Source organism: Oxyura jamaicensis, chromosome 1 (assembly GCF_011077185.1).
Source record: "Oxyura jamaicensis isolate SHBP4307 breed ruddy duck chromosome 1, BPBGC_Ojam_1.0, whole genome shotgun sequence".
In the NCBI taxonomy this organism is placed as follows: Eukaryota; Metazoa; Chordata; class Aves; order Anseriformes; family Anatidae; genus Oxyura; species Oxyura jamaicensis.
In genome coordinates, this window is record NC_048893.1 from 88,442,538 (window position 1) to 88,457,399 (window position 14,862).

The following is a 14,862-nucleotide window of genomic DNA, read 5'->3' on the forward strand; positions in this document are numbered from 1 at the left end:
CTATAGCTGACTGCAACTTATATCTTTAATAAATATGTTAACGTAGTCATTAGATGTGCTAACAGAAGAATTGATTTAAAAAATCATATGGCATGTGTACAACAAAATTCCAGTACTGGGGGCATTTTCCTTCAGAAAGAGAGAGTTTTGCTGTATTTTCAATGCAATGCAAAGACATATCTCAATGAAGAGCACACGTTTTGAAATGCTGTTGAGCTGGCTCCTGAGCAGCAGTAGCATCTCAGGCAAGCTGTTCCTTTGAGTCCTACAGCCTGCTGGCATCCTCCAGCCAGAGCTGCCTGCCTGCTGAAGGTGTTTCCTCCTGCAAAGTGTCGTGGGTGAACCAGCAAAGAGGGAGGGTGAGAGGCAGCAGAGGGGAATCCAAGAGGACAGGAACTGAACTAAAATTCCTGGAGCCATTAATAATCTGGAGCAGGGGAGCCAACTAGTGTTGAATGTGGCGAAACAAAATTTCCCAGCTTGGACTAACAGACGAAAAAAAATCCTTTCCTGGACCAGAAATAACTTTGGATTTGTTGTTTTATTTTTATTTTTTTCATTCAAGAAACCAAAACAAATAGATGGATATTATGTAGAACATAAGGCTTCTGTTCTCAGCCTGGATCAACCAGTGAAAAGGTAAGGCAGCAGTGCTGCTGGTGTTATAGGACATTTTGAGTAGAAGTACCATGAAACTGCTGGGCATAACTATTAATATTTAAATGGCAGTAAGACTCTGTTGGATTTCATATGCTGTGGAAAGTCTGTTTGTGTCTATCGTAGAGTGCTTACAGATACAAATTGGCATTGCTGAGTGTTTTCACAGGATGAGATGTCTGTCCCTGCTCTGGAGCTGTAGCACTGTGGCATCCCTGCTGTCCACAGACCCCTGTGTGGAGGAGTTGCCCCATGCTCCCTCTGCTGCCTCTCAGCAGCTCTGACCAGGAATGTGAGTGAAAGTCTGAATTGTTAAAGGCTGAGTTGTACCCAGTGGTTGTTGCAGTACAGGGCAGCATGGTTCAAATCGCATTGCTACATGTTTGAGAGCCTCTGGTAAAGGGGCAGCTGTCAGTGTCTTTCAGGGCCTCATTTTCATCTCTTTCAACCTTGGGGGTGGCAAGCAAGCAATCAGACAGACCTGTCAGTGTTCAGCAAACTGTAACTGCTTTTGTAGGTGTTCTCAAATTAACCCATCATTCAGACCTGTGCTTTTTACTTGAAGCAAGTGAAAAACTGCTTCTTGACTGTTAACAAGTACTGGTAGATGTATATAAAGAGCATGATTTGTTTTTTATTAGGATATTTAGGGTTTTTTCATTAAGTCCTTGCATATTGTAAGACGCATACTCGAAGTTTAGGTGAACACTTTTGGAGGAAGGGTCAGTTGTTTTTTTTAAGACATCAGGATCAGCGAAGTAACAGCACATTTTGATTCTTTGATTAGAGCTTCAAAATGGGCAAAGAGCATTAATAGAAAGCAAAGCACTTAGTTGCATGCTTTCCAGCATGAATTTTCAGAATATAACCATGCAAGTGATGAAGAACTACATTTGGCACATGTGCTAAAAATGAGCTCAACAGCTCAACCCAATCCATTAAAAAAAAAAAAAAAAACTAAAACCTTTTTGATACTACATTCATGTGTCTGTGGCTAAGACAGATTCTTCATATGAAATAAGCTCTACATGAATTTTCTAGAAAAAAATATTTTGGAAATTGTATTTTTATTGTAGTGAAAATAAGATAGCATTATGTTTATGTGTACACACACAAAAAGGAACAATTCACTGTATATACAACGAAATGCATCGTGCTCAGTATAACCAAGAATCTCCTCAGCTTGTGCCCAGCAAATACCTGAATACCTTTTAACAGGTGCCTGGTCCCAGCTGCCATACACGGCTTAACAGAGGCAGCACAGAAGCTCCCCAGGCCAACAGCCCAGCTGCACAGAAGGGTACCTCGAGCCCCGTGTCTCCCACCACTGTGCAGTGGGGGTGACCACGAGGCTTCAGTGCCCTAGGACAGCTCACCTGTGCCCCTGCAAGAGCGGAGCTGTGCCTTACAAAGTCCGGACCAGCACTGCACTGCTCTAAGAGCCCAGGGTCACACAGCACAAGGTAACCTCTGCCTGATAACATCATGTCCCAACAACATTAAGCTGCATTGTATTGCTTTCAGCTGTCTGGTGTTATTTCGACTTACAGTGGCTTATGTAAGCATTTGTCTGACAGATTTGTGGCTCTGATGACCATCCCTGCTACTCAAGGCAAGAAGACACCAAGCAAATGATCCATTGAGGTTCTCCAAAAGAGGTAGAGGAATCGCACTGAAATCTTTACTGGTTTAGATACACAGCCTATAGACCAGTAAGTAATTCTCAATATTGTTGAATTTTAAGTAGTATCATTTGGCTGTTAGCACACATGGGCTGAGAACTACAAATGATTATCATCTTGGTAAAGATAACAATTACCTTGGCCTTGTTTGTAGGTAGAGGCTGACGTGAGACTCTTTGTGCCCTAATCCTGACTGCAATGTTAATGTCTTAACAACAGATTTGGTGACTGAGCAGAGGTCCCACATACCTTAACATGCAATCAAAACTCTTGTCTTAACTTCAAGATAAAATTCAGTTTCTGTACCTCAGGAAACAACCCCCCCTCCCCATCAATTCAGCTATTTTAAAATGCTTGAGGCTGGCTGTTCCTGCTGGAGAAGTTCTACCCTGGCTTCCATGAAGCCAAGATTACCAAGGCTGGGTTTTTTTGTTTGTTTTTCCCCATTAAAAAAAAAATATTACCATCTACTAAATATGCATCCATTTAAATACCCCACAGCCTGATTTTGAAACAGCTCACAGCAGGCTATTGCCCAGTTCAGTAAAGAAAATGTAACTGTTAGTTGGCTGAATTCAACATTGAGTAAACACTAAATAAGATTTTTAAAAAGATGGGCACCAATGCCACTAGTATTTCATCATTAAACAAATAATCTTTCTATTTCAACAATTAAATGCACTCTGAAAATAAGCTGGTAGGGAAATAAATAACAGATAAACAACTCAACGACAAATTGCCTATGTACAAAAAAGTCAATGTTAGTCACTTAAGCTTTACAAAATCTTGGTATAATAGAAGCCCTTCTGCAGCCCAGCTTGTGTCTCTGTCAGGAGCAGCTGGAGAGCCAACTATCTCGACTTAATAACATGGTGTTGCAGGATTACAGCCCTGCCTTGCTCAGGCGCCAGATTTGGTGACCGAACATCAGCAGTGATGCTTAGTGTTTGGGGAGAGCCTTCCAGAGAGCTGCAGGCTCAGTACTGGGTTCTGTTTTGCTAATGGCAGCTGACAAAAGTTAAAGCAGGCAGCCACAGAAAATAGCAGCCTTTCCAGTGAGGTTAGGGTTGTATTTATAATGGGAATGCTTTAGAATACTGCTGACACCATTTTATCATAGTGGTTCTCTCCTACATACCATTCATGTGCAAACCAGAGTTCTTCCCACTAGTGCTTTATACCTGTGCAATTGCTACAGTAGTCTCCAGTGAAGGGGATAAATGCCAGACAGGAATTGTAAGGGTGCATTTTATTTTTAGTTTGTGCACATATCTTCTCTTTTCTGATCTTTTTTTTTTTTTTTTTGCATTGGTATACAAACTCACTGTCCATTTCAGAGTTAATGAAAAATGAACTTTTATAACCTCTGCCACTTCGGATCACCTCTTTAAAATGTCACTTTACGCAGAAAAGCCAGAGGTAATGGAGATAAACACACATCTGTACATTTCAGCCATTCATTTAGAAAACATCTGTATCCATCCATGCAATGTTAAGACTATAAGTAACTTTGCAGTTACATCTGAGCCCATTGCTATGGCAACAAGGTAGTCTTTATCTCCCACATGCTTTCTACTGATTCCTTTTTTTTTCTTAAAGCAGCTTCCTGAAATGAAAAACAGAAAAGCAATGATTAAGTTAGTCTCTTTCGAACTTTGGATTCAAGGCTTATATGAGGCAGGCCTTCCTACTTTCCAGCTGTGGAAAATTTAGAAGCTGATCTGTCTCAAGATGAAAAAATGAACAACTGACATGGAAAAATGTGAACTGCAGTTATTTTCAATTAAAAAAGTGGAGTTGGTGATCTTGGAACACAAGGTTTTTGCTACTGCAGTTAATTTTAATCCGATCCCAAGGAATTGTATCTTTCAAACTAACAGAGCTATCTGCAATTTCCCGTTTTCTACAGTGAGAAAATAGTTCAATTCTGTGATAGCCTTTTCCATGCTTAACTTGCATCAAAGCACAAAGCTCAGCTTGGCTGTTTGGAACTCTAAGCTTTTTATTCTGATAATGTCTCCACAATATCAAACAATACTGTGCTAGTGACCTGTTGGTTTTTGATTAGCTGCCAAGTCTTGAGCATGGCAGATCAATTAATATGATTTTAAAATTTCTATGTAAATATAACACCATGTAATATTAACGATGCTAAAAGAGTTAAGAAGGTTCTATTTGTACTTTAAGGACCTAATTGATGTCAGTCAGTGCTTCTCTGACACCCATTAACTTTGGAATTCCTCTTCAGTACTTTTAACGTAGCTTCTGGGTTTACCTACTTCTGACAGTGATTATAGTAGGTGCTCTAGAAGGGTCAAACTTCTTCAGCAATAATGCTGAAATCTTAACTTCTAGTGCCCTAGCATTTCTAGACCCTTCATATGAAGAATATAGTGATGTAGTGAAGGTTTCATGAGAAAACATTAAAGGAATTAGCCGGACAAGATAGTTCACTCACATTTGATGCTGCCTAACAAACTCTGCAAACTGACGGTCTTTAGCGTAGAGCTCTATAATTCGAATTCTGTCCTGAATTTCCTAGAATACAAGGAAGACAAATTTAGGTACAGAACAGAAACTAGAATGCTACTGAAATAACTGAGTTCTTTTTCTTGGAAAATGAAACTCATATGCTTTGCTATTTTAATAAGACCTTGAGATGGGGCAGTCCAGTACTAAAATTCTTTATGCTATTTTTAAAAGTGAAACAATTCATTTTTGGAGTCCAGTAATACTTAACTGTTAAATCAAAACCAGGGCTTGTAGAGATTGTGGCATTTTAAAAGGCTTTAACAAAACCATTTCTCTCTCATAGATACTTTCCCTACACCCAAGCTGGATTCACACCTCACTATTACTTAAGGATTTGCGGTTAGCTTGTGGATATAAATCCCTTCTCCTCAGCCTGCTAGAGTAAATGCTGGATGCCATGTATATAACAAGGAAGGAGAACAATATGATCTAACTCACAGGTCATAGAAAGACCTGCACTTCAAAACCCTGTATTAAAGGCCTGGAGGCTCTGGATTTTCACCGTCTCACTGCAACTGTCTTACATGTGGCAGTTGGCATTAAAAGCTCAAGACTGTGTCCAGCACTAAAGCAAACCACCCCAGTCCTCATGCAGCTACTTAAGCAGTCAGCTCTGTTATCATGTGAAATTCATTACTCGTCCAAGAACACCCGTTCCTTTCCATGTACTTAATAGCAAGCAGGGCAAGAAAGCCTTTCTCTCTCCTCCTGTATAGTTGCAGCAGCCATAGTTGTGCCTTATTTAGTTATTGTACATCTATGCCAGTATAAAAGCAATGCCACTTACCTCCTTAGTAAGCTCACTGTTTTCATAAATGTGCCTTATCTCTTCACTGCTGTAGTCGGTGGATGTCTCTGCGCTGGTCGAACTGTAGGATGTTAGCTGAGGGTATCTGCGGTAGTAGTGGCTGTAGCCAGTTGTATCACTTTCATACATAGGGTTGTACTTAACGGCATTCTCAATGGACGAGAGGCTGTCACCCTGCCTGGGGGAGCGACAAACAAACTGTGAGCTTCTCTGCAGCTGGCATTTGGAGGTGCGTATACATTCAGCCTGTCACTTGTCAATGACATGCTAAGACTTGCAATAGAATTATCCTCATAGTGACAGATGTCCTTTAAAATATTAGGTGGTGTCACTTACCCCTGAGAGTCCTCGGTGTCGCTCTTCGTGTATTGGTCTCGAAGGGTCCTGGCCAAGAAGAAGATGACAGCAGATGCCACAAGAAGGAACCCTGCCACAGAAGCAATGGCAATACCCACGACCAGCGGCTCAGACACATATTCCTCACAGTGCTCCCCTCTGTACCACCAGTTCTCTCCTACACGACACCTGCAACAAGGAAACACTGGGAAATCAAACACCAGCTAAGACTCTGACTTCATTTGACATAGATGTATTTAATTTGTTCTTAAGACAGTGTCTCAGTTAAGTTATCTTTAAAAATATATTTGTATGTTGAAGCACTAACACTTTGTTGTTCTTATTATTGTGAACAGCCTTTTTTGTTATTGAGGAGTTTAGTGAAGAGAGGTAGAACAAAAAGGATAAAGTGTTAGTGATGGCAAAAAGCCTGTGTTTTTTGCTATTTTGCTATCCTGCAACATGTTAAAACTGTAAGGTGTTTAGACCGAGTAAAAAAATAGGCAGTGATAGCGCCTTGCACATGATGTAGCAAACACTGTAAAAGTAGTCTTAATGATATTGTTATGCAAATACACGTGAAGGTATGTTAATGAGCAGAGCGTTTATTGTATGTAAACTCCATAATGATTAAATACACAAAATAAATGACTAGAAAGATGGGGGTGCCTAAAAGTGTATCTTTGCAGCTGCTCCCTTAATCAGCATTCATTATTTCTGCCTTGCCATGATGCTGAATATGACAGCTGTAGCTAATACCACTTCTAAACATACCAGTAAAAATATTATAGCTGCATTATATGTGTTGGGGCCTTTTTGCTATAAAAAAAATCAAGGAAGTGCAAGGTATTACAAGTACTCACAGTACTGAGCCTTACTAATACTACACATTACTAAATTAAGTCTTTTGACATAAATATTTAAGATGGTTTATTAAATTAGTAACCAGCATTTGAACTTCCTCAAAACGCTTTTTTCAAAAAAAGACTTTCGAAAAATATTTCGAAAAAAGTACTGGCCAGAGCATGCTTGAGCTCAGATATTTATTTCTTATTAATCTATTACACAAATATGATAAAATTTATACTACATCTTCGAAAGTATCCATCCTCATAGCATTAAAAAACATTATATTTTTTTCCTGTTAAAAGCCAGGACTATAAGATTGGCTTTGACTTTAAAAGTTAAAAGTAAGCTTAAAAAAATGGCCTGAACTAACAAACAATAACCAGTAGCAGTTATCATTCCTTTTTTGTAATAGTTTTCCTGCCTTTTGTGGAGGACTGTACTTAGTTTCTATAAATAGACTTTACATTGCTGGAAAGAGAAAAAAATAAGTGCAGTATTGGAGTGTGCATCAATTTACCTGTGTCTTGTAGTAAGTCATTTCAACTACCTGTAAAATACAGGCATCCCATTCAAACACATCTGTATCTTAAAAAGCACAAAATTTAAACTAGGGGGCTTGTGTCTTGATCTTCATATGAACCACACGTTTTTTCTTAAGTTGCCAATGCTTTACTTCTATGACCTTTTTCTTAACTAAAAGCACAATTTTTAATATATTTATGCTATATAAAGATGCTTTTCAAATCTGACTTTTTGCAACGGAGTCAACTCATAAATGCTTTATGGCATTATCTAACACTTTACTACTTAAGGCAACTGCCAGAGAGTTCTGTCTCAAAAGGTCAATGAAGGTGTTTTTAACAACTGAATACATTCCATTGCTATTATTTTCCCTAGATAGTTTTGCTGACTGGCATTTCTGTTCTACTAAATACGTTTGTTACTGTCTCATTTCCAAACTTTACATAAGCAAACTAACCCCTCAGCAGCGTTACATGAACGATAACCATTGGCATCTCACCTGCTATGCGTTACCCTTGGGAATTTTGCACCACTCTCAGGGAGGGCTAGGACAGAGGAGGCAGCACGGCTTTGCCACGGGTCAAACGGAAGGCTGACCTACCTGCATATGGCGCCTTGCCCGGGGCTGATGTCGCACTTGCCATCGTTCAGGCAGAAGTTTGGCTGCAGATCACAAATGCTGTTGCACGGCAGCCCATCGATGCTCAGGTAGCCGGGATTGCAGACACACTCAGCCTCCCCGCTCCAGCGATTCACCAAGCACTCGGAGAACTCATTGCAGGCCTGGAACTTGCAGGGATCTGCTTGCTCACCTGAGAAGAACACACAAAGCAGAAAACATTAATAGTCGATGAGAGAGTTAACTGTGGCAAAGCACCATTGCTATTTTCTCTAATAACCTCCTGGTTAAAATAATCTGCAGAAACCCAGCGTGTCTTTCCCAAGTCTCAAAGGGTTCTGCTAAGGTGAACAAGTGCTACGAAGTGTTCCTGCCTGCGTGGCGCATGTGAATGGTATGGCTAAGACCACCCAGAAAGCCAATTGAAAAAGCAAGCATAAAATTTCTTTTTCTTACTGGAACAGGCAGTAGTTCAGATGTTCTCTGTCTGCTGGAACTGTATTTTGCAAATGAATAAAACACAGTTGATCTCCAGTATTTCTTGTTACAGAAAACCTAGGCAGCACACAAGGAAGGGCAAGGGGACCTGGGACAGAGTGCCTTCTGTGAAGTGATTTGCCTTTGTCTGCAAGAACACAAGCTTATAGCATTTGTGACATATCAAGCTTGAGAGGTCTGGCATACAATTAAATGATCAATATCAGAAGATTTTTCATGCTAAAAACAACCATCTTCATAACAGAGCTACCTCAGAAGGACAGCTACCCCTTGCCATCAGCTCAGCACTGTTCTTTTCCTTAAATTTTAAAACAGGAAATATTTCCAGGTTGCTTATACGGTGAACTACTAGCTAACTTGGACAGTAAAGAAACTTCCCTCTATCATAAGAATGAATTAGGAGGGCCAGGAATGTTTTACTGCAATCAAGCCCTGACCACAACAGTATGGCAGCACGCATATCGGTGCAGACTCCTCACAGCTAAACGGGCTGCCACCTGTGGGAATAGTCCCATGGAGCAACTCCGAACCATACATAAAGATGAGCTCAAGATAGAAGGGCACCACTGCGCTTGCTGACCAATCTTTCTCCAACTCCTCGGTGAAAGCACAGTGGCAATTACATAAGCAAGTTTTGTTCCCATATTTCTATACAGGCCCCCTACAGTTTGCTCAGTTCCCATCCCATTTTGCTTTTCTTATCTACAGTCCCTTAACAGACTTCTGTTTGTGTACTTTAACTATGTGAAAGTCTGTCCTAAACTCCAGCCTGTGAGAAGCAGTGGGCCATCTCTGAGCTTCTGGAATCCTAAGTAAGTTCTTAAAACAGAAGTTGCTCTAAATCCCTTGCTCAAAACTGCATTTTTCTGCCATCATTACCTGATTCCACATCCAGGGAATATTTATCGATGGCCAGGTTCATGGTGTGATACGCAGTGTTGCAGAAGTCTTCCAGGATCATGTACACAGCATTGGTGACATTCCGAGGCACGGGTTTGGCAAATTTCATTCTACTGTTCACCACAATGCTGCCATTTCTGAAGTTCAGGATTTCCAGATTCTGGAAGCCCGTTAGGTTTGACTGAAGGTATGGCACCAGCTGCGGCACAGGGACAAGGACAGAAGAGCTGAAACTTCAAATCTCTGCTTAAGCCAGCTGTACTGGCATTGCATCAGGCAGCGGGGGGCTGAATCGGTTTATCCCAATCCCACAGTAAGGGTATTAAAACTTTTCCCAAGTATCAATTTGCAGATGGTTTCTTAGTCTATGATTTATACACACAGTTCTTGGGACACGCACGGTGTTCTCCCTTGCTCTAAGCACCCGGCATACTTGGCATTTCAAAGGGTATTACTGTCAAGCCCATTCCCCCTCTGTCTCTCTCCTTTGGTCCCTCCATCTCCCATAGCAAAATATTAATTTCAGTCAGGAGATGGGAACGGACAGGTTAAAATTTGGTAATTGTTGCTGTATTACTCCTATGAAGCTTTGCTAGCTATTGGCTTTTTAAGAGATCAGTCAAACTGCCTCAGGCTAGCCCAACTAAGGGTGGGTTGAACATGTTGCAGAAAGGTTATCTCCTGACAGTCCCAATTTATTTACTTCTCTCTCCCCATTGACTAAATCCAGAGCATTCCAGAAGCAATTGAAGAGTTACCCTGTTGTATCTACTGATACCAGCAGAGCATCTGGCATGTATCACAGTTAAAATAATGAGCTTTAGAGAGACAGAATTCTGACTGAATAAAATAAAACAAATGAATAAATAAAAAAAACCCTCCCCTCTCCCCTATGTTCCCAGACAGCATTTTCCTATAGAAGGACACACATAATATTTAGACACACCTGTCTTGTGTTTGTATCTGCAAAAGAGAGCATAGCAACTGTTACTTACCAACAATTTCTACCTGGCAATGAATATTTAGCAGAGAAGTGCTTCTTACCAGTTCCAAGAATCGTTGCTCTAATGCTTTATATTCAGGGGAATTTTTGTTGAACAGGTCCTCTGAAAACATCATGTTTGTAACCCGAAGACTGAAAAACACGACCAGAGCTCGTGATGGGATAGGGGTGCTGTTGTGGTTCTCACGCGTGGCCCACGCCACGCTGGCCATCTCTGTGGATTGGGCACGGGTGGTCAGCTCCACGTGACTGTCAGTCAGGCTCCTTCCCTCCTCACTCGGCACAGGAGAAAAGCTGACAACACTCACGTGATCCAGCCCCACTGACACATCCAGGACCCTCGGTGTTTCATCTCCCACCTTTGCTGAGGTAACCACTGATGGTGATGCTGTGGATCGCATCGGAGGGAGATCGGATGGAAGCTTGGCGACATTTGCTGTTACACTGACGGTTACGTAAGAGTTCCTAACAGTGCTGATGCTCGTGGAAACAAGCGTGCTGTGGTCTGTATCACCCTGTCCAGCGACACCCTCTAGAACAGTGTCCTGCTCTGTTACAGAAGGAACCGTAGTTGCAGCTTCAACTGCAGTTGGTGTTGCTGATTTTACTGTCTGATCTAATATATCTTCTAGCACTCTGTCAGTAGGCCAAACATCAGCTGGTTTCTTTATTGCCGAGCCAGTATTTTGGCCTGCCAAAGATGTATCCAGGGCTTGCTGCTCTTCTGTGGAAGTATCAGTGTTTACCACGAAAGGATCTGCAGTCAGAATAATTTCTGAACTGCTTGTGTCCAAGTAGCCTATTGTAGCAGCTTCAGCCACATCTGACTGCCCTGCTGTGAACAGTTCTTCTGACGTTGGCCTGTCTTCATTCTGGTGCTCAACTGCCACAGAAACGATCTCCTGACCTACACTGGACTCTTCAGGTTGCTCCACACTGAGGGTTATGGTAGACGTAAGACTATTGTCTGTACTGAAGGTTACTGTAGACTTAAGACTATTTTCTGTCCTGAGGGTTACTGTAGACATAAGACTATTGTCCATACCGAGGGTTACTGTAGATATAAGACTATTGTCCATACCAAGGGTTACTGTAGAGGTAAGACTATTGTCCATACCGAGGGTTACAGCAGATGTAGGACTATTGTCCGTACTGAGGGTTACTGCAGATGTAAGGAGACTATCATCTTCAACAGAAAGATCTGTATTGTGTGTTGAGACAGGGGTTTCTCCGGTTGGCATGTCTACAGAGGAATAGTCCTCTGATGGCTCCAAAACGAAGTCTGGTTTAACAAAAGAAGAATCATACGTGCTCGATGCTTCTGTCTGTGTAGATGGCTCCACAGGTAATGGCTCCTCTGTCTGAAGCAGAGATACCTGCTGAGTTGTAGTCTCAGGAAAGACAAATATTTCAGACTCATCAAGGAAATTTTCTTCCATATCAGCCATACCTTCATTTTCATCTTTGGAAGGATCATCATCTAATTTATTCTGAGAGTTAAGAATATAATCTAATATCAGGCCTTCAGGAATATCTTCAGTTCTGATTAACAAAGACTCATTATCATCATCAAGCCAGCTATCAGGACCAGGGTAGAAAACAGGTTCCAGCGTTGCCTCTTCCCAAGGCCAAATATTTGATTCCATTTCTTTTCCTGAACCATCAAAAGCTGAACCAGAGCCATCATCATATGTAATTCTATCTCCGAGATAAATATCAGTTTCAGCTTCCAAAGGGTGTGATTCTAAGGGAAAAGGATTTTCTTCCACAGAATCATGCAACACAGAGTCTGCATTGCTACTGTCTGCAGGACTAGCCTGAGTTACTTCTTCCATCTCAGCAGAGGCTGTTGCTTTAGTATCAGTCTCCATGACTGACGAGGAGGCCACTGTTGATGCAGAAAACAGGGGAACTATGTAATCATCTGTAGATGGAGGTTCTTCAGGCACAAGGTGAGAAGGGGGACTCGAAGGCAGAATCAAGTCTTCAGATAGTCCAGTATCTTCAAACCCTAAAAACAGAAATGAGTTTCCATGTAGTTTTTGTTTATACCAAAGAGAGTCAAATACAGTTCATTTTGTTGTCTGTAGATCTGCATTCAGCATGTTTCCTGTGATATACACTGACCTTTGTATGCTGAAGTTGGAAGGACCCCTCGTAACCCCTCCACTTTTCATTATGATATTCTATGAGCCAAATTAGGACTGCAGAGTATGCAATAAAGCAATTAATGTGTCCCTAGGCTAATTAGTCTGCTTCAGAGATCAGTTACCTCTGTGTGGTATCATGCCCTATATGAAAATATTTCTGTGCAATTAAAGAAGCGTCGTACACATAATTTCCTGGAGAGGCAAACAGGCATTATCACCTGTTACCAGCATTTTATCAACAAGAGAAGGTAAAAACAATCAGAGAAATATATCCAATTTGTAGACCTTTCTGAGAAGTCATTTTGGTAAACTACCCCTCTGGTGAGTGTCACAGGACACTCATGTCCAAATTTAAACTTCAGTCAATGGCATGAGCTTACCATCTGAAGAATCAGGGACTGAAGGCCATTCCAAGGAGTCCACAGAACCACGCTCTAACACTGGTGCAGTGACCAAAGGAGGAGTGTGATTCCCATCTTCTAAATTCAGCCCATCAGGCGAAGAAGTGACATCAACTTCTGAGGAAAGTGGAGCTTCAGGTGTCCAACTGACCTCAGAATCCTGATTTTCTGGTCTTTGGTAGATTTCATTGTCATTGGACTCTTGACTATCTGAAGTGGAATCTGGTTTGGTGGAATCAAAGGGTAAGGTATTGCTGACAGTTGATTCATCTGCTGAAGGCCGTTCAGCTAAAAAGGTGTTATCCTGAAACAAAACCACAGCCATTATTACGGGGGCAGTACGGGCTGTCCACATTGGGCTGAACATATTAAGGGTGTTAACCAGCAGCAAAATCCGGTATTACTGCCTCTGCGAGGAAGTAACAATAGCAACAGGAGGGGCCCAGCTGGAAGGATTGGCAAACGTACCCTTTGCTAATAACGTTCAGCGTACACGTAAAATGCATGTCCTTGTGACATACATCGTGTGTCCAGTCACGTCCGCTACAAAACGAAAGCAGCCGTTCCAGGTCTTTGGAGTGCAGCTTCAGTTACAGTACTGAGACTTACCATCAATACCCACACCATGGCCTTTCCTGTTCCTTACCAAAAAACTGAACTATTTCTAATTAAATGAAAGATAACACACAATACTGCCTTCCTTCCTAAGGCATGAAGAGGTCGTGGCAGCTCTTATTCATCAGCTACATAATAAATACAGTAATTATAACAGTATAGTTACCATCATATATTAAACAGTTTAGAAACTGAACTCGAATGCACAGATGTACGTATGGTTGGTGGTCATTCATGTTTTGGTATGTGAACCTGGGAGGGAAACAATAACCATAATGTAACTTGGAACTTAGAACAACTTCAGTCTCAAAGCCGAAGTGCTTGTGTGAAAAGAAAGCTTTTTGTTCAGCAGTAATGATGAGCACAGAGTATACACAATGAAATTTGCAAATTATATGAACTGTGAAAAAAGAACGTCTTTTTAAGCCTCCAATCTGCACACTGTGTACTTATGTACCATGCCCCGGTTATTATTTGGTTTACAGATAGAACACTGAGCACATTTTATCTTTGAATATTAATGTACTCCCACAGTGTCTCCTGAGGTAATTATATTGCAAAAAATCAGTGAAGAGATTAACTTATTTGATCAAGACTTGCACAGCTACCTGTCCAGCTATCAATGCTGTGCAACAGTCAGGAATGGGGGAAAAAAGCCTTGAGGTATGAAAAACTGCCAAATGAAGAAAAAGGGATTAATTTACTAAGAACTAACTAATTGCTGATGGTGGCTACTAAAGTGGACAACAGACAAAGGTTTCCGTAGTACGTATTACAGTTCAAAAAACCTATTGATATAATCATTCTGTAGCTCACTATTTCTTTCAAATCCCTCTTTTACTTTAGCATGAATAATAGGAAAACTCCAAATACTTTTCAATTTGAAATTTTACTCCTGGTAGAAACACAGGCGAATTAAATTTTCAACTTCATTCAAACTGTATTTGAACATTTTAGAAACAATTATTTTCATCTAATTATTTGTCTACCTGAGTTGACCATGGCTTTTACAGCCAGTTGTTATGTCACCACAGTCTTCTCATATTTTTGAGTGTATATGGTAACTATCAGTTGAGAAGTATATATACCATATCGACATGTGCTCCAGCAATTATCTTTTTTGGCAAAGTTGGCTATTATAAATAAACCTGTGAAAAAAGTTACTGTGCAAGATTAGAAACAAATTACATATATAAATTCCATAAAGAATGAAAAAGGACTACCAGCAATCGCTTCTCAATACATTTTTATGTGAGCATTTAGTTGCCAGGAATTGCACCTCATCATTTA

The 14,862-nt window shown here is 40.9% G+C and overlaps 1 protein-coding gene and 1 long non-coding RNA gene across 13 annotated transcripts in view; one reads left to right on the top strand and one right to left on the bottom strand.

The window, feature by feature from the left end:
- The first annotated feature begins 254 nt into the window (after positions 1–254).
- On the top strand, positions 255–7,314 carry LOC118160367. 8 transcript variants are annotated; one of them, XR_004747437.1, is made up of 7 exons: positions 956–2,120; positions 2,235–2,369; positions 3,677–3,758; positions 3,939–4,247; positions 5,155–5,311; positions 5,714–5,908; positions 5,983–7,314. It is a non-coding gene; the product is annotated as an uncharacterized LOC118160367 (long non-coding RNA). The 8 variants fall into 8 exon arrangements; XR_004747436.1 differs by having other exon boundaries at positions 3,942–4,247; XR_004747442.1 differs by lacking the exons at positions 3,677–3,758; positions 3,939–4,247 and adding an exon at positions 255–949 and having other exon boundaries at positions 1,840–2,120.
- IMPG2 (interphotoreceptor matrix proteoglycan 2) overlaps positions 3,613–14,862 on the bottom strand; it is a 52,882-nt gene continuing 41,632 nt past the window's right edge. For 4 of the 5 annotated variants that reach the window (XM_035315012.1, XM_035315011.1, XM_035315015.1 and 1 more), the window contains 8 exons: positions 12,937–13,261; positions 10,448–12,417; positions 9,383–9,602; positions 7,988–8,198; positions 6,016–6,204; positions 5,659–5,857; positions 4,798–4,877; positions 3,613–3,945 (listed from right to left, as the gene is read on the bottom strand). In XM_035315012.1, coding sequence (XP_035170903.1) covers positions 3,933–3,945; positions 4,798–4,877; positions 5,659–5,857; positions 6,016–6,204; positions 7,988–8,198; positions 9,383–9,602; positions 10,448–12,417; positions 12,937–13,261 — 3,207 coding nt within the window. In that variant the 3' untranslated portion in view covers positions 3,613–3,932. The remainder of the gene's footprint in view (positions 3,946–4,797; positions 4,878–5,658; positions 5,858–6,015; positions 6,205–7,987; positions 8,199–9,382; positions 9,603–10,447; positions 12,418–12,936; positions 13,262–14,862) is intronic. The other variant, XM_035315013.1, reaches the window with a different exon arrangement.